Consider the following 18,572-nt stretch of genomic DNA (forward strand, 5'->3'; position numbering starts at 1 on the left):
TAGATCCTGATGCAACACACAGCCAAGTTCCCTGTAATCTTGGCTGGTTACGGGTGCTGGCTCTGGGGCCATCTGATCCAGTCACGATTATCTGGACCAGAAAGGAAAAAAAAAAAAAAAAAAAGAGGGCACAAAAGCTTCTGAGCATGCTGAGAGTTGGCTGAGCTTCTTTGGAAGGTGGATAGAATGATAGGGGATTTGTTGTACCTTGCTACAGGAGCTGCTCCCTTCAGGAGGGAGAAGGGTGGTTGCTGTATTTTCCTACACAAGGTTCAGGTGACAAAGCTTTGTCTCTCCAGGAGCTCTTTGTAGGGTCTGCTCAGCTATCAGCTTTGTCTTCATCTCTGAAAGGATGGAAAGGCTATGGTTATCCTTCAGTATCTCCAGCTGAAGCACTGGCTGGCATAGCTTTGCTGTCTTTGCATCAGAAGAGGGACAGCAAGGGACAAGCCCACAGTCCCTCTCCGTGCAGTGACAGAGGGCATTGCCCTTCTGTTCATGGATATTTCATTTGTCCCGTCAATTATTTTAACCACCCCAGTTATAAAGCTCTCAACCCCCCAGACTTTACTCAGTTACCCACATCCTTTCTATTCCCATTCCATCTTGCTGTTCTCCCATCGACAAAAGACCTAATAAAAATTAAAGGTCACAGAAAAACAGGGAAGGCAGTGTGCATTAAGTAAATAAATTGAGCTCAAGCAGCAGCCCATTAGGAAGGGGGTATTTATTCAAAGTCCCACAATGAGAACAGAGCTGAACCTCTAGAAAATGGCAGCATTTGTTTTTGCCTGAAGGACCTGACCTTTTAAATTTGCACCTCTGAGAGCAAAGGAGCCTTGTGCTAGGAAGAGAGGTTTTCAGTGTGTCCTTTCATTAGCAGGTACCTGCCTTTAGCTTTAGAGAAACAGCCTCACCTCATTCACTGAGCTCCAAATTCTGACACTAATGAAGTCATTCACCAAGTGAGGGTCAGAATTTGGGCCTTTGGGAATTAAGCAGGTGTTTTTTAGGAGGTTCATAAGTGAAGTGTGCGGAGAGAAACAATGGACTCTACGTGACTCAATGTGAATCAGGCAGAAGCCATTTTATTGATGAACTACTGTCCCTAATATACAATTCTTGCTTTCCCTACATGCGATCGTGCATAATTATTATTGATTAAGGCCTATTTTCACACGCTACTTTATGCTTTATGATTGGCTCCTGTGTGTGTGTCACATTGTCCGTCATGTATGTCACAGCTGTCCTTCAGTTGGCATTTCCTTATCCTTTTCTTCCTTTGCTTGTTCCTCGTTCACATCCTCCCCAATGCTGCTTCTTCCTTTCTCACAACCTTCCCATGGACTCTTTCCTTGTGTACATGCTTAAGTCCTTCCGTCTTACGTGCTCTGTTTTTTTATGGCTGGTTCACGATATGTCCATTTTCTTGTAAAAACATGGTTTCCACAGAAGTGCTCGTTTCCATACCTGACCAATGGCAGTTTGCAAGCAGCAGCCCCTTAAAATGGGGTTATTGAAAGGTTGCACAAGTGCTGTGGGAGTGTGTTGGATGCTGTAGCTCAGTGTTGTCTCCATAGCAGCAGTACCCAAAGGTAGGGTGGAGGCTGAAAACCAGCCCTTGCTTTTCTAAAGCACCGAGTTCTGTGTGCTTGTAAGAGGGTAAAGAATTCTCACATTCCGTGTATTAATATCACAATAGTCCCAAGGTGAACTGCAGTTGTTAGGGCTCGCTGCAGAGATCCAGGGGCACTTCTGACCTTAGAGCAAGGGTGTGTCCTTACCTGCTGTTCAGCACCATGTAAGGTGAAACAGCCATTTCCTCAAGTCAGAGGTGTTTTGGGAAGAGGTGTTTTGGGGAAGACCTTTAGGAAGAGGCAGCCTGGAGCTTCTGATGTATGATTGGAGTAGAGCCCTTTTAACACAAAGAGAGTAAGGAAGATGAAACGCTCCCAGACCTAGGTAAACAGTGCTTATTTGAGGTGGGAAAATGGAACTATTCCAATTCACATAAGAAATTAGAGTGCTCTTAACTCTTCATAACCATTAGAAACACTGCTTCTGCACTCAGTATTATCTGGGGAATGCACAGCACTCTCCCTTTTAGCAATCCAGGCAGGATTTAGAAGCCTGAGCACAGCATACCAGCACTGCTATGCAAGTCAAAGGCTCTCTGGGTAGATTACATAAACATAAATGTCACACAAGGCCAAGAAGGAACTGGGGAGCAGAACTGATTTGAGAAAATGCTTGTAACCCAAGATGCCTTTAAAACAAGAGACCACTTGGACACGAGGGCCCACATGCCTCAGACAATAAGTTGTAAGGGGAGACAGCAATGAGCACTGCAAGGATGAGACAGCCAGGAGTCAAATTCCCCGTTTCAAGTGTGCTTCAATCACCGGGTTTTTAAGGTGGAGATGCTCGTGTGTTCTGCAGGCAGGCACACAGCAGGGGATCTGGGATGCTCTCACAATTCCTCACGCTGACAGCTCTAACAGCATCTCGGGTGCTGGGGTCTCTCCACACTGCTGTCCCCCAGCATATGCTGTGGTGACACTGCCTCAGAGATGCCCACCCACTCTGCCTTTCTCCCACAGAGAAACTGAAGGCTGCACTTGGCCACGGGCCCAGTCTGCTGTTTTCTTTTATTCACTAAAGCTATAAACAGCAGGGAATGCAAACAGTCCGGGGCCATCGGTGGTCTGATGGATTCGTTGGCTGCCTGTGTCCATGAATCCATCCAACGGGGAATGGGCATCAGGAAATACCTCCAGAGTGGGGTTGTGAGGATGATTAGGCACTTGTGGGGTGAGACTTTTCCCATCAAAAGAGCCCCTTGCTGTCATACATTTTGTCTTTTGCTTTTGATCCTACTTGTATTGTCTCACTTGCTGTTTGAAGTGAAAACAGGGCTGCTATAACATCTCCAGCGGGGCCTGAGGCACATGCTGTGGCAGAAGACACACAGGAATCTGCACAGGATCTACAGCTGCCTGATAAACCATTCCCATTACTCCCTGAGAGAGCTGGGCTGCTTCCCTTATGGAACCAGGCTGAGCTGGAGTTATTTGGCCTGGAGAGGAGAAGGGTCTGGGGAGAACTTGGAGCCCCTTCCAGTTCCTAAAGGGGCTCTGAGAGAGCTGGAGAGGGACTTCAGACAAGGGCCTGCAGGGACAGGACAGAGGAGAAATGGCATCCCACTGCCAGAGGGCAGGGTGAGATGGGATATTGGGAAGTGAATTCTTCGCTGTAGGGTGGGCCCTGGCCCTGGCACAGGGTGCCCAGAGCAGCTGTGGCTGCCCCTGGATCCCTGGGAGTGTCCAAGGCCAGGTTGGATGGGGCTTGGAGCAACCTGGGATAGTGGAAGGTGTCCCTGCCCATGGCAGGGGTGGGACTGGATGGGCTTTAAGGTCCCTTCCAACCCAAGCCATTCCAAGATTCTATGAATTACATTGCTTGTTGTGCTATAGCCTGTTTACATGAAAGACAAGAGATGGGCTAGAGACCACTGCAATTGCATTTACATTACAATTTTTGTACAAATATAGTATTTTTCTCTTGGACAGCTACTCCTCATCAAGACTAACTGATACAGTTTGGGCCCCGCACCTCAAGGCATTTGCCAACTCCATGGAGAACTGCTCAGTCAGGAAAGTTCCCAGTGCCTTGTGGAAGCTGTAGATTATTTGTGGCCCCTCCTTCCCCAGAGCTGCAGGCTATGAACTGCTACACCATTGCTTTCAGCAGCTTTAAATGCATTATCAAACTTAAATTTCATTTAATGGGCTTAATGAATGTTTACTTTAATTACCATACATATAGTTCTGAAGAGGAAATTAGTAGCTTTCACTTTTTTCTTCTTAATTAATATCTGCCTCCATGTAGTTTTATCTTACTTAGCCGCTCTGTAATTTGACTATAACCCAGCTCTAGGGGATGGAAACGGAGCTACAACTGCCCAGCTCAGGACGACTTCTCCTGACCCTGCATTTAAACAGAACTGAGCAAAGGGTGTTGGCAGAGACCCCAGTGAGGTAGCTCGGGGCAGGAGGAGCCCCAACAGGATCCCAACACTTGAAACACAGCTGCTAAATCCCTTGTCAGGGAGAACCCAACCCGCAAATTTCCCTTAGCGTAACAGCAGCTGCTTTGAAGGACAGTGTGGAGCTGTGGTGCAAAGTCATGCTCCATGAGAAACACGGCTCTTTCCTGCCCAGTGCTCCATCCCCTGGCTGTACACAGGGTCAATCCAGGCTATTGCATCCCACGTGCATGAGCCTGCAGAGCTCCATCAGCTCCATTATTTCTGGGTGTGCCTACTAGGGTGCCATTACTGTGGATGGAAGATGTGGCTTCCAGCCACAGGAAGCAGAGCCATTGCTGGAGCCAGTGAGGAGGTCCTGCAAGGGCAAACAGGAGCACCAAGGAGGTGGAAACTTCCAGTTTTTAAACACGTAAAATACACGTCTGAGTCTTTCTGTTCTTCTGCACAACTCTGAACCCAGTAAAGCCCAGCTCCATGATAATGTGCTGGAGAACTGACCTCTTCTTGGGGGTGATGAAGAACAGTGATGGTTTTTCTGGTCATGCTAAGAGTGCACGACTATGCACTTGGAAAGAAATCCTTGAAATCCAGAAAATCACAGGCAGAGAGATGGATAGAACAGTGGCTCTATTCTTTAGCTGGTGAGAAGCTTAACCGAATTTTTTGCAGTAAATGTATGTTTAAAGAGACAGAATTGTGGAATGGGTTGGGTTGGGAGGGACCTTAAAGCTCATCTTGTTCCAAGCCCCATGGGCAGGGACACTTTCCACTATCCCAAGGTGCTCCAAGCCCCATCCCACCTGGCCTTGGACACTTCCAGGGATCCAGGGGCAGCCACAGCTTCCCTGGGCACCCTGTGCCAGGGCCTCACCCTCCTCAGAAGGAAGAATTCCTTTCTTATATCCAATCTGAATATCTCCTCTGTTACTTTGAAAGCCCTATCACTGTCTGCCTGTGTAAAAAGTGGCTCTCCCAACATCCGTATCAAGATAGACATAACCGTGTGATTAAGACTTAATTATTATGCGGTGAATTCAGGAAAATGTGACCATTGCTTTGTTTGCCCGGGACAGTTAAGTGTCACCAAGAACAGGAAGCTGAGCCGGCTCTTTTCTCCGTCGTTGCCGCTCCTCGAGCTCTCCAGAAGGGGCCAGTGTGCCCTCGCCTTTCGGGGACCGCAGGAAACTTGTCCAGGCCTGTGTTTTTATTTAGAAAATGCTGAGCTGTCTGGAAAGTTTGATGAAGTGGGATGCAGCTGTTTTAATGTGCTTCTTCCTGGGGATTTGAATGCATTTTCTGAGCAGTGCAGGAGAACCAGGGATCAGGGAGACAATGTGCAGGGAAGCAGCTCTGCTGACCACACTCGGATATTCTAAACCTCGCGTCATGGGATTTTAGCAGCTTAAAATTTGGTGTTTAGGATTGAGCGTATTAGTCAGACTGAGGTTCCTCTTGCAGCAGGACAAGTCTGGGAGCACTCTGGAGTCGCTCTGGGCTGACACGGGAGAAGCACCAGGCCATGTCTGTGCTGCAGCCACTGATCAGGTTTTTCACTTAGAGCTTTCAGGCTCAGTTCCCTGATCCCTGTGAAGGTCACTGGGATTGCAGCAGTGCAGCCAAGCCTTGTGCCTTCTGGAATAAAGAATCTCCTCAGCATCTGCAGCCGGGGATGGCTCCTGCTGTGCTTCTGCTCCCCAAAATGGTCGTGGATGGGGTTTGTGTGCCCGTGGGCTGAACATCAGAGCCCCCAGCCGTGTGTGGGTCTGACACTCCCTGCATTGCACTGCAGGTATGGTTAAAAAAAGCCCTCTCAGAGCCAGGGAGGAGGCTCAGCAGTGCATCTGCAGCTCTCTGCATGCAGTGGCTTTTATCTTCTTTAGTTGGAAGTGAGTCATTTCCCTGTACTCTACAGAGATGCCCAATTTCCTTGGAAATTGTTCAGTTCTGCAGAGTTCCCAGAAATCCCTGTTGATGGGACCTGATTTTTGCACTGGGTGTTTTACCTCAGTCTTGAGAGATGCCTGGGGATTTTCACAGGTTAGAGGAATTAAAAAAAAAAATTTAAGATAATGGATAGAAGCAACTGAGACTTTACTCAGTTCGTATTTTTCTGAAGGGCGCATGAACCTTCTGTATTGACCACTGGCAATTAATTCATCACAGAGCCCCAAACCGCAAGCAGGTTTCGTGCAGATTAAAGCCTGCAAATGAAAAAGGGACTGTTTTCACACGTGTGTTAGCTGCCTGGATGAAATGATCGCAGTTTCAGCTGTCTGGACTTGGGGTGTACTCGGAAATGAGGTGCAGTCAGGAGCCACCCTACAAATTATGGGTGACTGAAGGTGGTCAAAGGAGGACTTTGAGGTCTGCAGGGTGGGCTTGTGGGCACTTACCTATAACACCTGCTGAGGACAAGGATGGTGGAAGAGGTGTAGCATTATCCACAGTGAAGAGGCACAGTGGCTCAGCAGAAAAACAACTGTGCCGTGCCGTGCTGTCAGATCTGTGTATCCAGGTGCTGAATGTTACCACCAGCAATTTTACCTGCCTGTTCTGAGAGCCATATGCATCTTAGAAGTCTTCAAACACTGTGAGGGAAGACCAATTAGATCCATTTACAACATCCTGATCCAATCTCACTTGGGCATTGCTGGAAGCCTGTGACCCAAGCGAGGCCGGATGAAGAAAAGGGCCATGTGAAGGGTAAACATTTTTGTCATCCCAAAGTAACCGGGCCTGGCCTATCCACTGGGGACAGGGGCTGTCAGCAGGATGACTGCAGTTATTACTGTAATACAGGAAATAATAGTCATTGGGAAAATGGGACCATGCTTTGGTTTCCTGTTCCATCCCAGTCAGAGGGGAGGAAGGAGAGTGGTGTGTCATGGAGGTATTCATTTGGCACCCACATGCTGCTTGCGTTTTGTATTCTAGGGCTTCACTGTGGAAAAAACAATTTTTGCCATTTTAACATTTCCCTCTGCTGTCTGAAATCCCAACTCCAGAATGCATGCCATAGGCTGGGAAAATCTCCTGATTTCTGAGGAAAAAACGCTGAAAAGAACCCAAAGTGCATTTAAATTAAGTTTCCCAATATTTGAGCTAAAGTAAACCTTTCCAAAGCCTGACCCAATGGCTTTGGGCTCTGGAGGAGCTGCAGCGCCTCTGATGAGCACCTTGCCGGTAGTTGGGCAGGAAGGAGGAGGAAGCTGTAGTTTAACAGCAAATCCAAGGCACAGGCTTTACAAAACCAGCTACTAGGTGTAAAACACTAAAGACATTCTGAGAGCTTGGGATATCTCTGTTTTTAGGATTTTTTTGAGGCTCTCAAACCAGGCACTAGTAGGGCCTGTGTGAAGATAGGCCTTGTGCTTCAGGTTAATCCCAAGATGTCACAGCAGTGGCCTTTTATTATGATATCACAAAAACATCGAGTTCAGCGCATTATTTCAAAGATAAACGTAAATACCAGTCACCACGCAAAGCCCCAGTGTGGGCCGTGGTTCCTCACGGACAGGATTTCTGCACTCATCCCTCGCGACGAGGAGGACACGGAGCCCCCGGGCCTCGTCCGCTGTCCCTGGGGCGGCCCCCGGTCCCGGCCGGTCTGAGGGGCGACCCCGGCCCGGACACTTCGCCACAGCCCCCTGAGGGCCCCGCCAGCACAGCGCCCCCTGCCGGCCAGCGCCGCGCGGCATGCCGGGACTTGTAGTCCTCGCCGCCCCAAGGCCCCCCTCCGGTCCCGCCGCGGAACTACCGCTCCCAGCGTACAGTGCGCGGCGCCGCCATCCCACCGAGCCCCCGCTCCCCTTCCCGCCGCGCTGTGGGGCGGGGGGGCGCACCGAGCGCTCCGGGACAGGACATTCTGGGACGCGGCATCCCGGAACGGGGCGGAGCGGGACGGGACAGCCCGCGACGGGACACGCCGGGGCGGCGAGGCCAGGCCGGGCCCTGCAGCTGGCGGAGGCGCGGGGGCGGTGCTCCCGACGGCAGCCGGGACTTCCTGTGCCGGCCCATTTCCTGGTCGGATGGGGCCGGCGGGGGGCGGCGGCGGTGGGGTCGGTCCCTGTCCCTGACGGGCTCGGTGGCCGCCGGTGACGCCGCCAGGCAGCGATGCGGGCCCCGGGCCCTGCCGGCAGCCGGCCCCCGCCGTGACCCGGTGGGGCTGCGCACGCCGGCCCCGCGGGGCGCATGGAGGCACCCGCCGCCCTCTGCGAGGTACCGGGCAGGGTCCCTGTGGGTCGGGGCTCGCCGAGGGGCCCACGGCGGCCCGCGGGGGTAACGCCGCGCCCCCGTTATCCCCCTGTGGTTTTGCAGGTGTGAGTCCCCGGCGGACAGCGCGGCTCGGCCCCGCCAGGCGAGCGGCCCCGGGCCCCCCTCAGCGGCCGCGGCAGGAGCCAGGAGGGGCTCGGGACCTGACAGCGGCATCGCCCCCATCGCCGGCAGCTGCCGCCTCCTGAGACATGAAGAAGTTCTTCGACTCGCGCCGGGAGCAGGGCGGCTCCGGGCCCGGGTCGGGCACCAGCGGCGGCGGCGGCGGCAGCAGCGGCCCGGGCAGCGGCTACATCGGCCGGGTCTTCAGCATCGGCCGGCACCAGGTCACTGTGGACGAGGTGCTGGCGGAAGGTAAGATCCCGGTGCCTTTCAGAGCGCTCGACGTGTGCTGGTTTTCCTTCCCCAAGCTGAAAGGGAGGCCTTGAGCTGTTCTGGGCACCCAGCCTCCTCCTCCTTGACCCCCAGATTCCTGAATATTTCATTGTCCTTGACAGAATTGCAGCTCAGTGGTGTCTGTAAGCTGACGTGTCTGGTCTTCCCATCTGTAAATCCGGTGTGGGTTTGCTGGATTTGGCTTTTTTTTTTTTTTTTTTTTAATGCTTTAGAAATTGGGAGGTTTTCAGAAGTTAATTGTTTCCCACTTCTCCTAAACTGGGAGTTACAAAGACACCCCCACCAAAATATTGTCAAATATTTTGGTGCAGAACAAGGTGCTGTAAATAAAGAAAGCAGTGTCCTTCACTCTTAAACTTTCTTCAGCTGTTACCTCCTTTCCTACCTCAAGCAGAGAGGATTAAAACACTGGAGTAAATTCCTTGTAGCTATGTCATCCACATAGGTATAGGCTGAGCAGGACTGGCTGTGAGCTGGGATGAGGGATTTCTCTGTGTGTGGGGTTTCTGCATGGGGAAGGTGTGATCCCAATTGCTTTTGTTTTTGTTTTGTTTTTGTTTTGTTTTTGTTTTGTTTTCCCCCGAATAAAACAGTTAAAGACCTAGAAATGAATTGTAGGGGTTATAGAACTCGTAACGTGTGCAGGCCTTGCAGTGCAGCAAGCTGCTGGTGGCATTTGTTTAATTGTAACCAGCTCTGCTGCTTGAACTATCGTTTTACATTTCATTTGTTGGGGTTGTAAGGAACCTCCTGAATGGCTCTGGCTGGTAACCTTAGCCTCGACCTTCAGAGAGATGTTGGCCTCCTTAGACCCGCTCCTGGTCCCTCCTGCGCAGCATCCTGGGCAATTTTAGTCAAAACAGTGTTTTGTTTTGATGGTGAAGGAGAGCTGCTGGGAGAGAGCTGAGTGGGAGGACCTGTGTTGGCTTTTACAGAAAGAGCCCTAAAATGGAAAAGGGACTCTGTGTACGCTGCCTGTGTTCAGGTTTGTAAGAATTCACCATGGTGTACAAGAAAATAGGTCTGTGACTTGTTTTTTAGACATGGTTTCTGATACGTTCTGCTGAGAGGAGCACTGAAACCAGGCTTTTTAACTAGTAACTATAGTGATTTTTTTCTTGAAATTTGCAATATAGGTTTGCCTTGACTGATATTTCCAAGGCCCTTTTGGCCCTGGAAGCTTAGGACCTACGTGAGCTAAACTTGAGAAGCTGTCAGTCTCTTTTTAATGCAGGATGGCCTCATCCTGGTAACATGGGAAGGCAGAGGCTTTTTTTGCTGATGAGTAATCTGCTGGCAGGTTCTGCCCTGTGCTGACAGCCCCGGGAAGCGGAGCCGTGTGTCACCGGGCTCTCCTGCTCGGCGGGGCTGAGCTGCAGCAGAGGTGGAGGTGGTAGCACGGATTGCCTGGGAGAGAAGTGCCTCCCTTCCCTGCCTCGCTGTCCTGGGGGAGCTGCTGCTTGTGGGGGCTTTTCCCTGCCACTCGTGGTTTCCTGGCTGGCCTGTGGGATGGAGCATGGCCTGCAGCTCTGGGATCCTCACACACAGGCCGAGCACTCCTGCGAAATAGGTGCTGTGTTCTGTTCCTCTGAGGCAGAGGGAGTTCTGGTGAAGGGTGCTGCACAGGTATCTTCCTCACAGTGCGACTCTGCTGTGGGCAGTCTGAAATCTTTCTGCATGCAGAGCGAAGCCTCTGAGGGGACAAGAGCAAGGTGGTGTGTTGGTTTGCAGGTTGTCACCTTTTTTTGGAACAGAGAGGTGAAAATGCCATTTCCTCTATAGGAAAGTTGGGCCATCTGGGGAGGCAGTGTGGGTCAGAAGTGCTGCAGCTCTGCATGCCTGTGGCTGAGTGTGCTGGTAAACAGCCTTTTCTCCCTGACTCAGCTGGAGACCTGGGGAGCTCGTGGGCAGCCCGGTCCCTGCGCTCCTGACATCTGAGACCTCGGCTGGAAAACCTCTTTGTATCTGCAGTGGTGTTTCAGCAGTGCTGAAAAGGCAACTCTTGGCTATTTCTGCTAAAAGGAAAAGTCCCCTGGGAAGCACTTTGTAGGAAGAGTGTCCTGTCTGGGAAGGAAAGACCTCTCATCTCCGTTGGTTTAGGAGGGAGTGGGGAGGCCTGGTGCAGCATGTGAAACATTAAAAAAAAATGAGATGTGAAAGTGGCTTAAAAGAGAGACTCAATGAAGTGATGAATGGTGTGGAGGAGACTTGAGTTGAACCAGAACTTACGGAATTGAAGTGTTGGGATTTACCTCTGTCAGAGCTGTGCCTGGTCACCCTGAATTCTGCTGAGCAACCCTGCTGACAAGGAGTGTATCCTGGCTGCAGCACTGCGTGTGCCAAGTGGCAAATGGCTCCATGTGCCTCTGGGCTCTTGTGTAGATCCCCCAAAATATCTGCTGTGGTCAGGTGCACCCCCACCCCTGAAAAATAGTTGTGTCTGGATACTTGCCTTCCTGGACAGGGAGGAACATCCCTTCCTTTTGGAAGGAAGTAGATGGGAATAATATAGAAGGAATTTGAGAGGTTGGTTGTGGTGTTATGATACTGGTGAATCAGTGGTTTTGTTACAAACAGGGTGTTGCAATAGGTGATTCCTGGTTGGGTCTTTGGAGCTGTCCTCCTCTAATCCATATAATAGCACAAATAATCTCTTGAAAAGTTCCCCTCAGAGTTTGCACAAGGATTATCTCCGGTGGGAGGGCAGTGCTGCTGGCCCTGGGGGTCCGCAGGGCCAGGTTTAAAGTCACACAGTGCCCCAGTATGGGCTGAGGGGTGTTGTGACTGGTTTTGGGGTGAGTGGTGTTTCACAGAGCTGAAGTGAATGCCCGGGAGCTGTTGCAGTGTGGGGCTGCTGTCTTGCTGTTTTCCTTCTGAAAGGAAACCAAAACAGTGTTGGACCAAGTCAGATAGTGCTCTTTGTTTCTGCCTGTGCATAGAGAAAAAACCAAAACAACAAAAACCCACCCCAGAGCCCCACACTGGAGCTGTAGGGAGGTTGGTGTCCCTCGGATGAGGATCAGAGCAGCAGAAATATTGAGAAGGATGTTGCCATAAATTAGGAATTTGCTAAGGAGTTTGAGAGATGTACGTGTGTGGCAAAGTACCACAAGGCACGGGTACTCCTCCGAGCTAAAACAGGGTGGGGATTGCCCCAGTGTCCCATTTCTGAGGGCCTCTGTGTTTTGTGTGACTCTGTGCTCACGGTGTTGTAAGAGAGCGTTGAGCTGACCCGAGGTGTGTAAACACTGATGGGGCACGTGTTTGAGCAGGGTTTTGTCTCTCTCTGCTTCTAGCAAAAGGTACAGGCTGCATTGCTGCAGGTTGATGAAAAGTTACTTTTAAAATCAGTATTATTTTTCTGTAGGTCTTTTCCCCTTGAAGTGTGTAAGTAAGGGATTCAGGTTTAATAGTTGTTGGATATCTCACTGGAGTTTTTCAGGTACATGCCTGTGTGCTGGTAGCTAGTGTTGATTTGAAAGCATTTAACGGTTGATATTGCGAACCAGTGCAAAGTCACCAAATCATCTTATGTTTGCCAGATGTATTTTTTCCTCTGTTTTCAAAAGAGGGACATTGTGGCATTCATCCTGACTTTCCTTGGCAGACCTGCCGGCCAGTGCATGTACGAAATGCATGTAGGAAGCATCTGGGAGAGGCTGTGAATGCCCAACCCATGCCTGGTGGGAAAGGGGGGTTCCCTGAGCTGCCCACTGGTGTGACTGGGCTGAGTGCAGAGGGTTTCTGCTGACCCCTGCCCTGCTCACCCTTGGCACGTCCTTTCTCTGCAGCACCATAACCTGAAGTCACTGAAAATACAACTGAGCTTCCTCTAAAATAATTTCACTTTAAAGCAAACCTCATCTGAAGTACGTTTTTCAGATTTATGTGATCCTCAACCCAATTCCAGTGTGGTTGGGTTCAAGACATTGCTTTGAAGTGTATTTTGTGAGTTACTGCTTTCTAGCTTCAGCCAAGGGCCAGCTGCTAATCAGCTGACCAGTGACATTTGGATTACGAATTAAACTGTTTCTCCTCTTGGAATGGGACATGTGATTTTTATTTTTTTTATTTTTCCCTGTTGCTTTTTCTGTGTTTCTTGTGACATGTACTCTGCTCTGCTAGGTAGGATGTTTGATTCTGTGTTCTAGCAGCCTGGTTTTTTGAGGGTAGGAGCCAGGGGAACTTGTGAAGAATCCCAAGGGAGTTATTTGGTAAATGTTGAGGTATCCCGAGTGTTTTGGTGCTTTTAGCAGGACAGCTTTTGCTGGGACAGTGTGTGCTGTGTTCTGAGATGTAGTCAGGGAGGAAAGGCAGGTGTTAATGGATTTAAGTGTGCAAGAAGTTGTGTAGGCCAGAGACTGGCCTGGCCTGGCTCGTGAGCTTTGTGCAGCCTGTCAGAGAAGGGGTCTGGGTTGTACCCAGGGGGGCTGGTTCCTTGTGTAACAGCTGTGGTAGCTAAAAGCTCGTTTTGAGGCAGTGTTAGTCCAGGGCAGTCATGGCAGGGGGAGTCTTCTGCAGTTACCATCCCAGGAAGAAACCTTCCATGTTAAACCAAAATAGTTTCTGTTGCAAGCAGTCCTACTATGAAGCTGTCAGTTAGTTTAAGAAAGCTTAGTTTTGGGATTCTGGCTGGGGATAATACATGGTTTAACTCTCCAGCTGGGGTCTTGCAGAAGTGTTCTAGTAGTTACAAAGGAACAGGTCTCTAACCTCCAGTTGCAACATGAGCACTGACATTGTGGCTCCCAGGAGAACGTGCACTGCCATAATGTTTTTATTGTGGTGTGGGCCTTCTCCCCTTTGTGCAGGAGCTTGTCAGCAGCTGAGGAGAGCAGGTGGGAAGTTATAAATGTGCTGAAGACAAGTTGGAATCCACTCTGGATTTAGCACTTACTGCCTTCCAAGCTCACCCACCTGCATTAATCATGGCTAATAAGGGGTCAGGACTGGCTAGGTGCTGCACACTTGTGTTGGGACTGGGAGCTGCTTCCCTTGAAGGTGACTTTTTTCAGTGTAAATAGTGTTCTGGGCAGGCTGAGGCTGTGCCTGTTGGGAAGGCAGTGTGCCAGCTGCAGGGCTGGTGCTGCTTCTCTGGAAAGTCACAACCAATTTGCCTTCGCTTGTGCTAAGTGTTTACTTGTGTTCCACAAGTGGAAGGAGACAGGAAGTCTCTGAGCAGAACGTGCCATAAGCAAACTCGGTTTATGAAGGAGTTATCTTCTGATAACAAGAGGTAACTAAGTACGTTTCCCAGGAAAGGGTGCTGGCTTCCTTGGATGGGGGAAGCACAAGATGTCCTTGTGGCAGTATCATGCTGGAAACAAACCTCCTTGGATCAGATACTGGCTGCTGTACTTTTTGAGAGTAGGAACAATACTGACAGTGATTTACAAGCACAAGGAGAAGATTTGGAAAGGCTTAAGTGAGGCACTGCAAGGTAATTCTCATTTGTGGCTTTTTGTCATTATGGAAACTTCCTCCTTTTGTAGGAGGTCCAGGAATTGCCACTAAATGAAATGAAGGTTATTGTTAGCTGCCTACAGTGTGATGCAGCAGAGTGAAAGCAGAGGGGAGCTGCTGCAGCTCTGCTAATGTGAGGAGCTCTCACTACCCAGAGTATCTGAGCCGTGGCACAGTCTGTGAATGTGTCCTTCCATCCCTTTTAGGGCTGCTGGGAACTCAGATAGGGAGGTGAAGCAATGCAGAGCACGTGTGGCCAAGTCAGGAATTGATCTCTGGCCTTCCAGATTGGGTGCTTTAATTGCAGTCTGTGTTTCCTCTCAAGTGCTGCCTCTCTGTGATTTCAGTGAGTGTGCTCTTGGCGCACATGTGATTTGGGTGTAAATTCATGCTTGCTCTGTGGCAGAACCCTGCTGACACCAGGACCCTGGGCCATGTGTTGCAGGATTGGATTAAAGACATTTTTGGAACAAGATGCTCATAGCATCTGGTTTGCTTCATGATTTTGCAGAAACAAATTACGTACCAGTGACGGGTGATCTCATAGATTAAAAATAAAAAAAGCCATCAGCAGCTGAGTTCCCTGAGCAGGGATTTGTGTGTGCATCCCCCCCACAGCTGAGCTGGAAGGTGCTGTGATGAGGGCAGGTAGAGCTGATCTTCATTCACTGTTAGTCACACATCGGTTTCCCTTCCCATTAGGTGATCATGGGCCTGTTTTAGAGGGCCCCAGAATGCGCCTGTGTGAACTTACAAAGCAATCTGACAAGCTGTTCTCAAGGGTGTGAGAGCAAGATGCAAGATCTTCTGAGGCTCTCTAATTGCACAGCTGTTGCTCAGATGATATCTTAGCTTGTCTCTCCTTCTGTAAGCGAAATGATGCTTGCAGGGCTGACATGTGCTTTTGCTGCACAAATGGCAGCAGTAAAATAAACTCAAGCTTGTCTCAAAGATGTGCGGAATGCTCCGTGAGGACACGATGTGCCTGGTTCCTGTGGCTGTCACTGAACATCAGTCTCTCTTCAAAGCACCAAAGCAAGCAGGAGGAACCCTTGGTTTGGTGTGTTATACATGTTTTGTGACTTCACTGCTATCCCAGGTTGCATGTGGGTGCATATTCAGATCTTTATGAGAGTGATGCAAAATTTGGAATTTCAAAGTGGTTTGAAATACTTAAAATGAACACAAGAAATCAGTGCTGATGTGAGAAGCACACAAGTGCAGGCCTTTTGCCTTATGTGACTTCTCTGCATGACCTACCTGCTAATTCAGTGTTACTTTAGTTACCTGTTGTGACCCTCTGAAGGATTAATGGCTTCTGACTTGGGAAGTGCTTCAGCCATAAAGACGTCTCTGGCACCGAGCTGCTGCTTGGGAGGACGGAGCTGGATCGATGGGAAATCCTCACTTAGGGCTGCAGTGTGTCCACATGAGGGTTATTGGTGGCTGCTGCTGGCCCAGGGCTCTGCTCTAATAGCTCTCTTCATGACCTTTGGCAAGAAGTGTCTGATACCGGCGGTATGCAAATGGCTGGAGGCATGAGCAATACCGTGAGACTCTTAAAACACTCTCTGGAGTTAGAAGGATCTGTGAAAGCACCTGTGTGTGTGCAGAGACTCAGGTGCTGCACACTTGCCTTTTCACCCAGATTTTGTAGCAGTTCTCCTTGGACAGGCATCCAGGTGGTGGGTAGGGAGTAGGGATGGGGTACAGCACAAACAGGCAGGAGATGTTGGCTGGAGGGAAGAGGCAGTGCCACGTCTCTTTGGAAGAGAGGTGGGAAAAGGCAGGATATAGCAAGGATGGCTCAGGGGCTGGGATGGATCCTCTTTGTTGGATTCCATAGGATCCTCTGACTAAGGTTCTGCCAGCATCCCATTAGGCAAATACGCACTTGAGAGGAACCTGCTAAACTCCTCTGATGTCTCTGTGCCTTATTTCCCCCTTACAGTGTAGGAAACTTCAGTGGGATGCTCGTGGCCGTTTTGGGAGCAGCTGATGTGGGCTCTGCCTGGTATACACTGGCTGTTCCCTGGGAATTCCAGGCAGTGCTGCTTGCACAGTAATGTGTGTTCTGACTGGAGGGAGCTCTTTGGTGCCTGTGTATTTGTCACAGCCCTCTCACAAGGCAGGCAGTGTAGGATGACACATGAGGCCAGCCCCACTTGTCAACTGATGAGATCCTGCTGGTTCTTATGTTTGTGGTTTTTATTGGTTATGTTTGTAAGGAGATAAAGAAATGCACAGAGCCCTGACTTGTGGGTTGTAGGGTGGCAAAGGATGCAGGAGGGACAGTGTGGCAGAGAGAAGGGGAGGGGGCAGTACAGGCAGGTAACACTGTCCTGTGATCCTTGGGCACATATTTCTGGCGAGAACAAATCTGAACGTCAGAGCCTTTCCTTTGGCCTTTACCTGTTGCTTTGAGTCAGAAGATGTACTTGCACATGCGAATATGAGTTTACCCTTCTGTTTCTGTGCTCCATTACCAGTTGTAGTTTGAACTGCTGAGCTGTCTCTGCTCTCTGGAGAGGTGAGGTGTCACACAACCTGTGGTTCTGTGCCCATTCCCTCTCTGCAGAGCAGACAAACAGATGGTGGGAGGGAGGCTTATCAAATTATTTTACAAATGAGAAGCTGAAGCCTAAGAAGATGAAGCCATTTGATAAGGGCTGTGTAGGAGAGCGGGGACAAAGTCTTGTATTAAATGCAAATACACTCCTTGCCTGGTGTTTTAATCACAGGGTCATTAATATTCATGTCACCAGAGTATCCAGGAACTTTTATCATGGACCAGGGCCCTGTGTCCCATAATGCAAATGCAGAACAAAGCCTGTCCTTGCTTCTTGGAGATTCCTGGCCCCTCCCTGTGCCTGCTGATTCTCAGTGACATGCTTGGTACCTTGTGTGCTGCTGCCTTAGGAGGCCTGCTCAGAGAGAGGGTGTTGGGTACAAGCAGCTGTGATGGTACAGCTGATCACGGTGTGAGAGTTGATACACAGGATCTTCTGGAGATCTGATATTATTCAGAGACCATGGGAAACACATAAACTCAGCCTTGCTCACCCAGTTTTCAGCAGAACATGTGACAGGATTAAATGTATTGGATTTTTTTAAAAATTAAAATGATGCTATTTTTGAAGGGGGGCAGGTGGTGGTTTTCTACCTTTTGCTTTTGTTTTAAACTTAACACAGCAAGCCCTTACACTTGAAAAGTCTTACCTTTGAAAGTCTTTCTGCTACTGATGCATTTAGTAATATATTTATTATATTTAAGTTGGGATATAAATAAATAAAGCAATTATTTATGTTCATTTGAGCTGATGAATTCAATCCCCAATGGTTATGGGCTTGGTGAGTAACAGTCACAAGGCTGCAGGTTCTGGACCCCTGCAGCTGTTTCCTGCTCCTGGAGATCTGACAAATGAACAGACAAATAGTTCATCTCTCTCCCTCCTCACCCGTGTGTGTGTGGAAAACTCAAAGCCCTGTTTCATGTAGAGCTGATTTTTTTCCCCATTAAATGCTGAATGCTGGATACTGTGTGCTCCTGGCTGTACCTGGGGGTTTAAATTCCCTGAGGTCTGCCTGGTGGCACATGCTTGTGCTATCCATGCTTGGCATGTACTGAGGAGTTGGAAAGTTCATTGCTGTCTTCAGGGGTTGATCAGCACTGTGCCCTTGCAGAGGAATGGGATGTGTCCTTAAGTTGTGTTTTCCTGTTACTCAGGGAGGTGGCACTTCGGTGGCCCAAGGGTACCTGTAACCTGTAGTTACATAGGTATCCATAACCTGTAGTTATATGGGATTCCTGGAAAGGCTGAACTCTGGATTCCTGGGTTTAAGGAGAGGAAGCTGGTTGGAGAGAAGCCTTCATCCACTGCTGTGAAGCTCTGACAGTGTCCTGTTGGCTGTAAGCTCAGGCTCTTCCTGGAATGTACGTAGTGGAGTTTTGCTTGGGGTTCTCCTGCTGCTGTGCTCAGGAGGCGTGTCTGGGTGCTGCCATAGTAATCAAAATTCCTAAATGCCTAACTTGTCTGTTGCCGTGAGCTGTCCTCGGATCCTTGCATAATTGCTTCCCAAGTGGAGTGTGCTGTTACCATGGCACTTCGGGTCTCCATGGCCTGCTCTGCCTTGCCCTTGCAAGCCAGTCCAGCTAAAGACCAGTCCCAGCCCTGGCCTTCGTCTTGCTTTCTCCCTCCTCTACACCTCCAGCTACAACCTGCTCTCTGCTCGACTAGTTTAGCTTTTTTCTCTCCTCTCCTGCTGACATGATTCACCGCTTCCTTGCCTTTCCAGGGAAGCTTTTCAGCTGCCTGCAGTTGCTGCAGCTTCTTGCTGGCTTTGCAGTTCCAGTCGTGTTCACTCAGAGCCCGTCATGCTCCGCAGCATGTTG

General features: G+C 49.7%; 1 protein-coding gene across 1 annotated transcript in view; it reads left to right on the forward strand.

Annotated features, from left to right (window-relative positions):
* Positions 1-7,858: 7,858 nt before the first annotated feature.
* The window catches only part of AAK1 (AP2 associated kinase 1), a 65,424-nt gene continuing 54,710 nt past the window's right edge, over positions 7,859-18,572 (forward strand). The window contains exons 1-2 of the mRNA XM_048290201.1: positions 7,859-8,266; positions 8,366-8,674. Coding sequence (XP_048146158.1) covers positions 8,512-8,674 — 163 coding nt within the window. The 5' untranslated portion in view covers positions 7,859-8,266; positions 8,366-8,511. The remainder of the gene's footprint in view (positions 8,267-8,365; positions 8,675-18,572) is intronic.

This window comes from Corvus hawaiiensis, chromosome 36 (assembly GCF_020740725.1).
Source record: "Corvus hawaiiensis isolate bCorHaw1 chromosome 36, bCorHaw1.pri.cur, whole genome shotgun sequence".
In the NCBI taxonomy this organism is placed as follows: domain Eukaryota; kingdom Metazoa; phylum Chordata; class Aves; order Passeriformes; family Corvidae; genus Corvus; species Corvus hawaiiensis.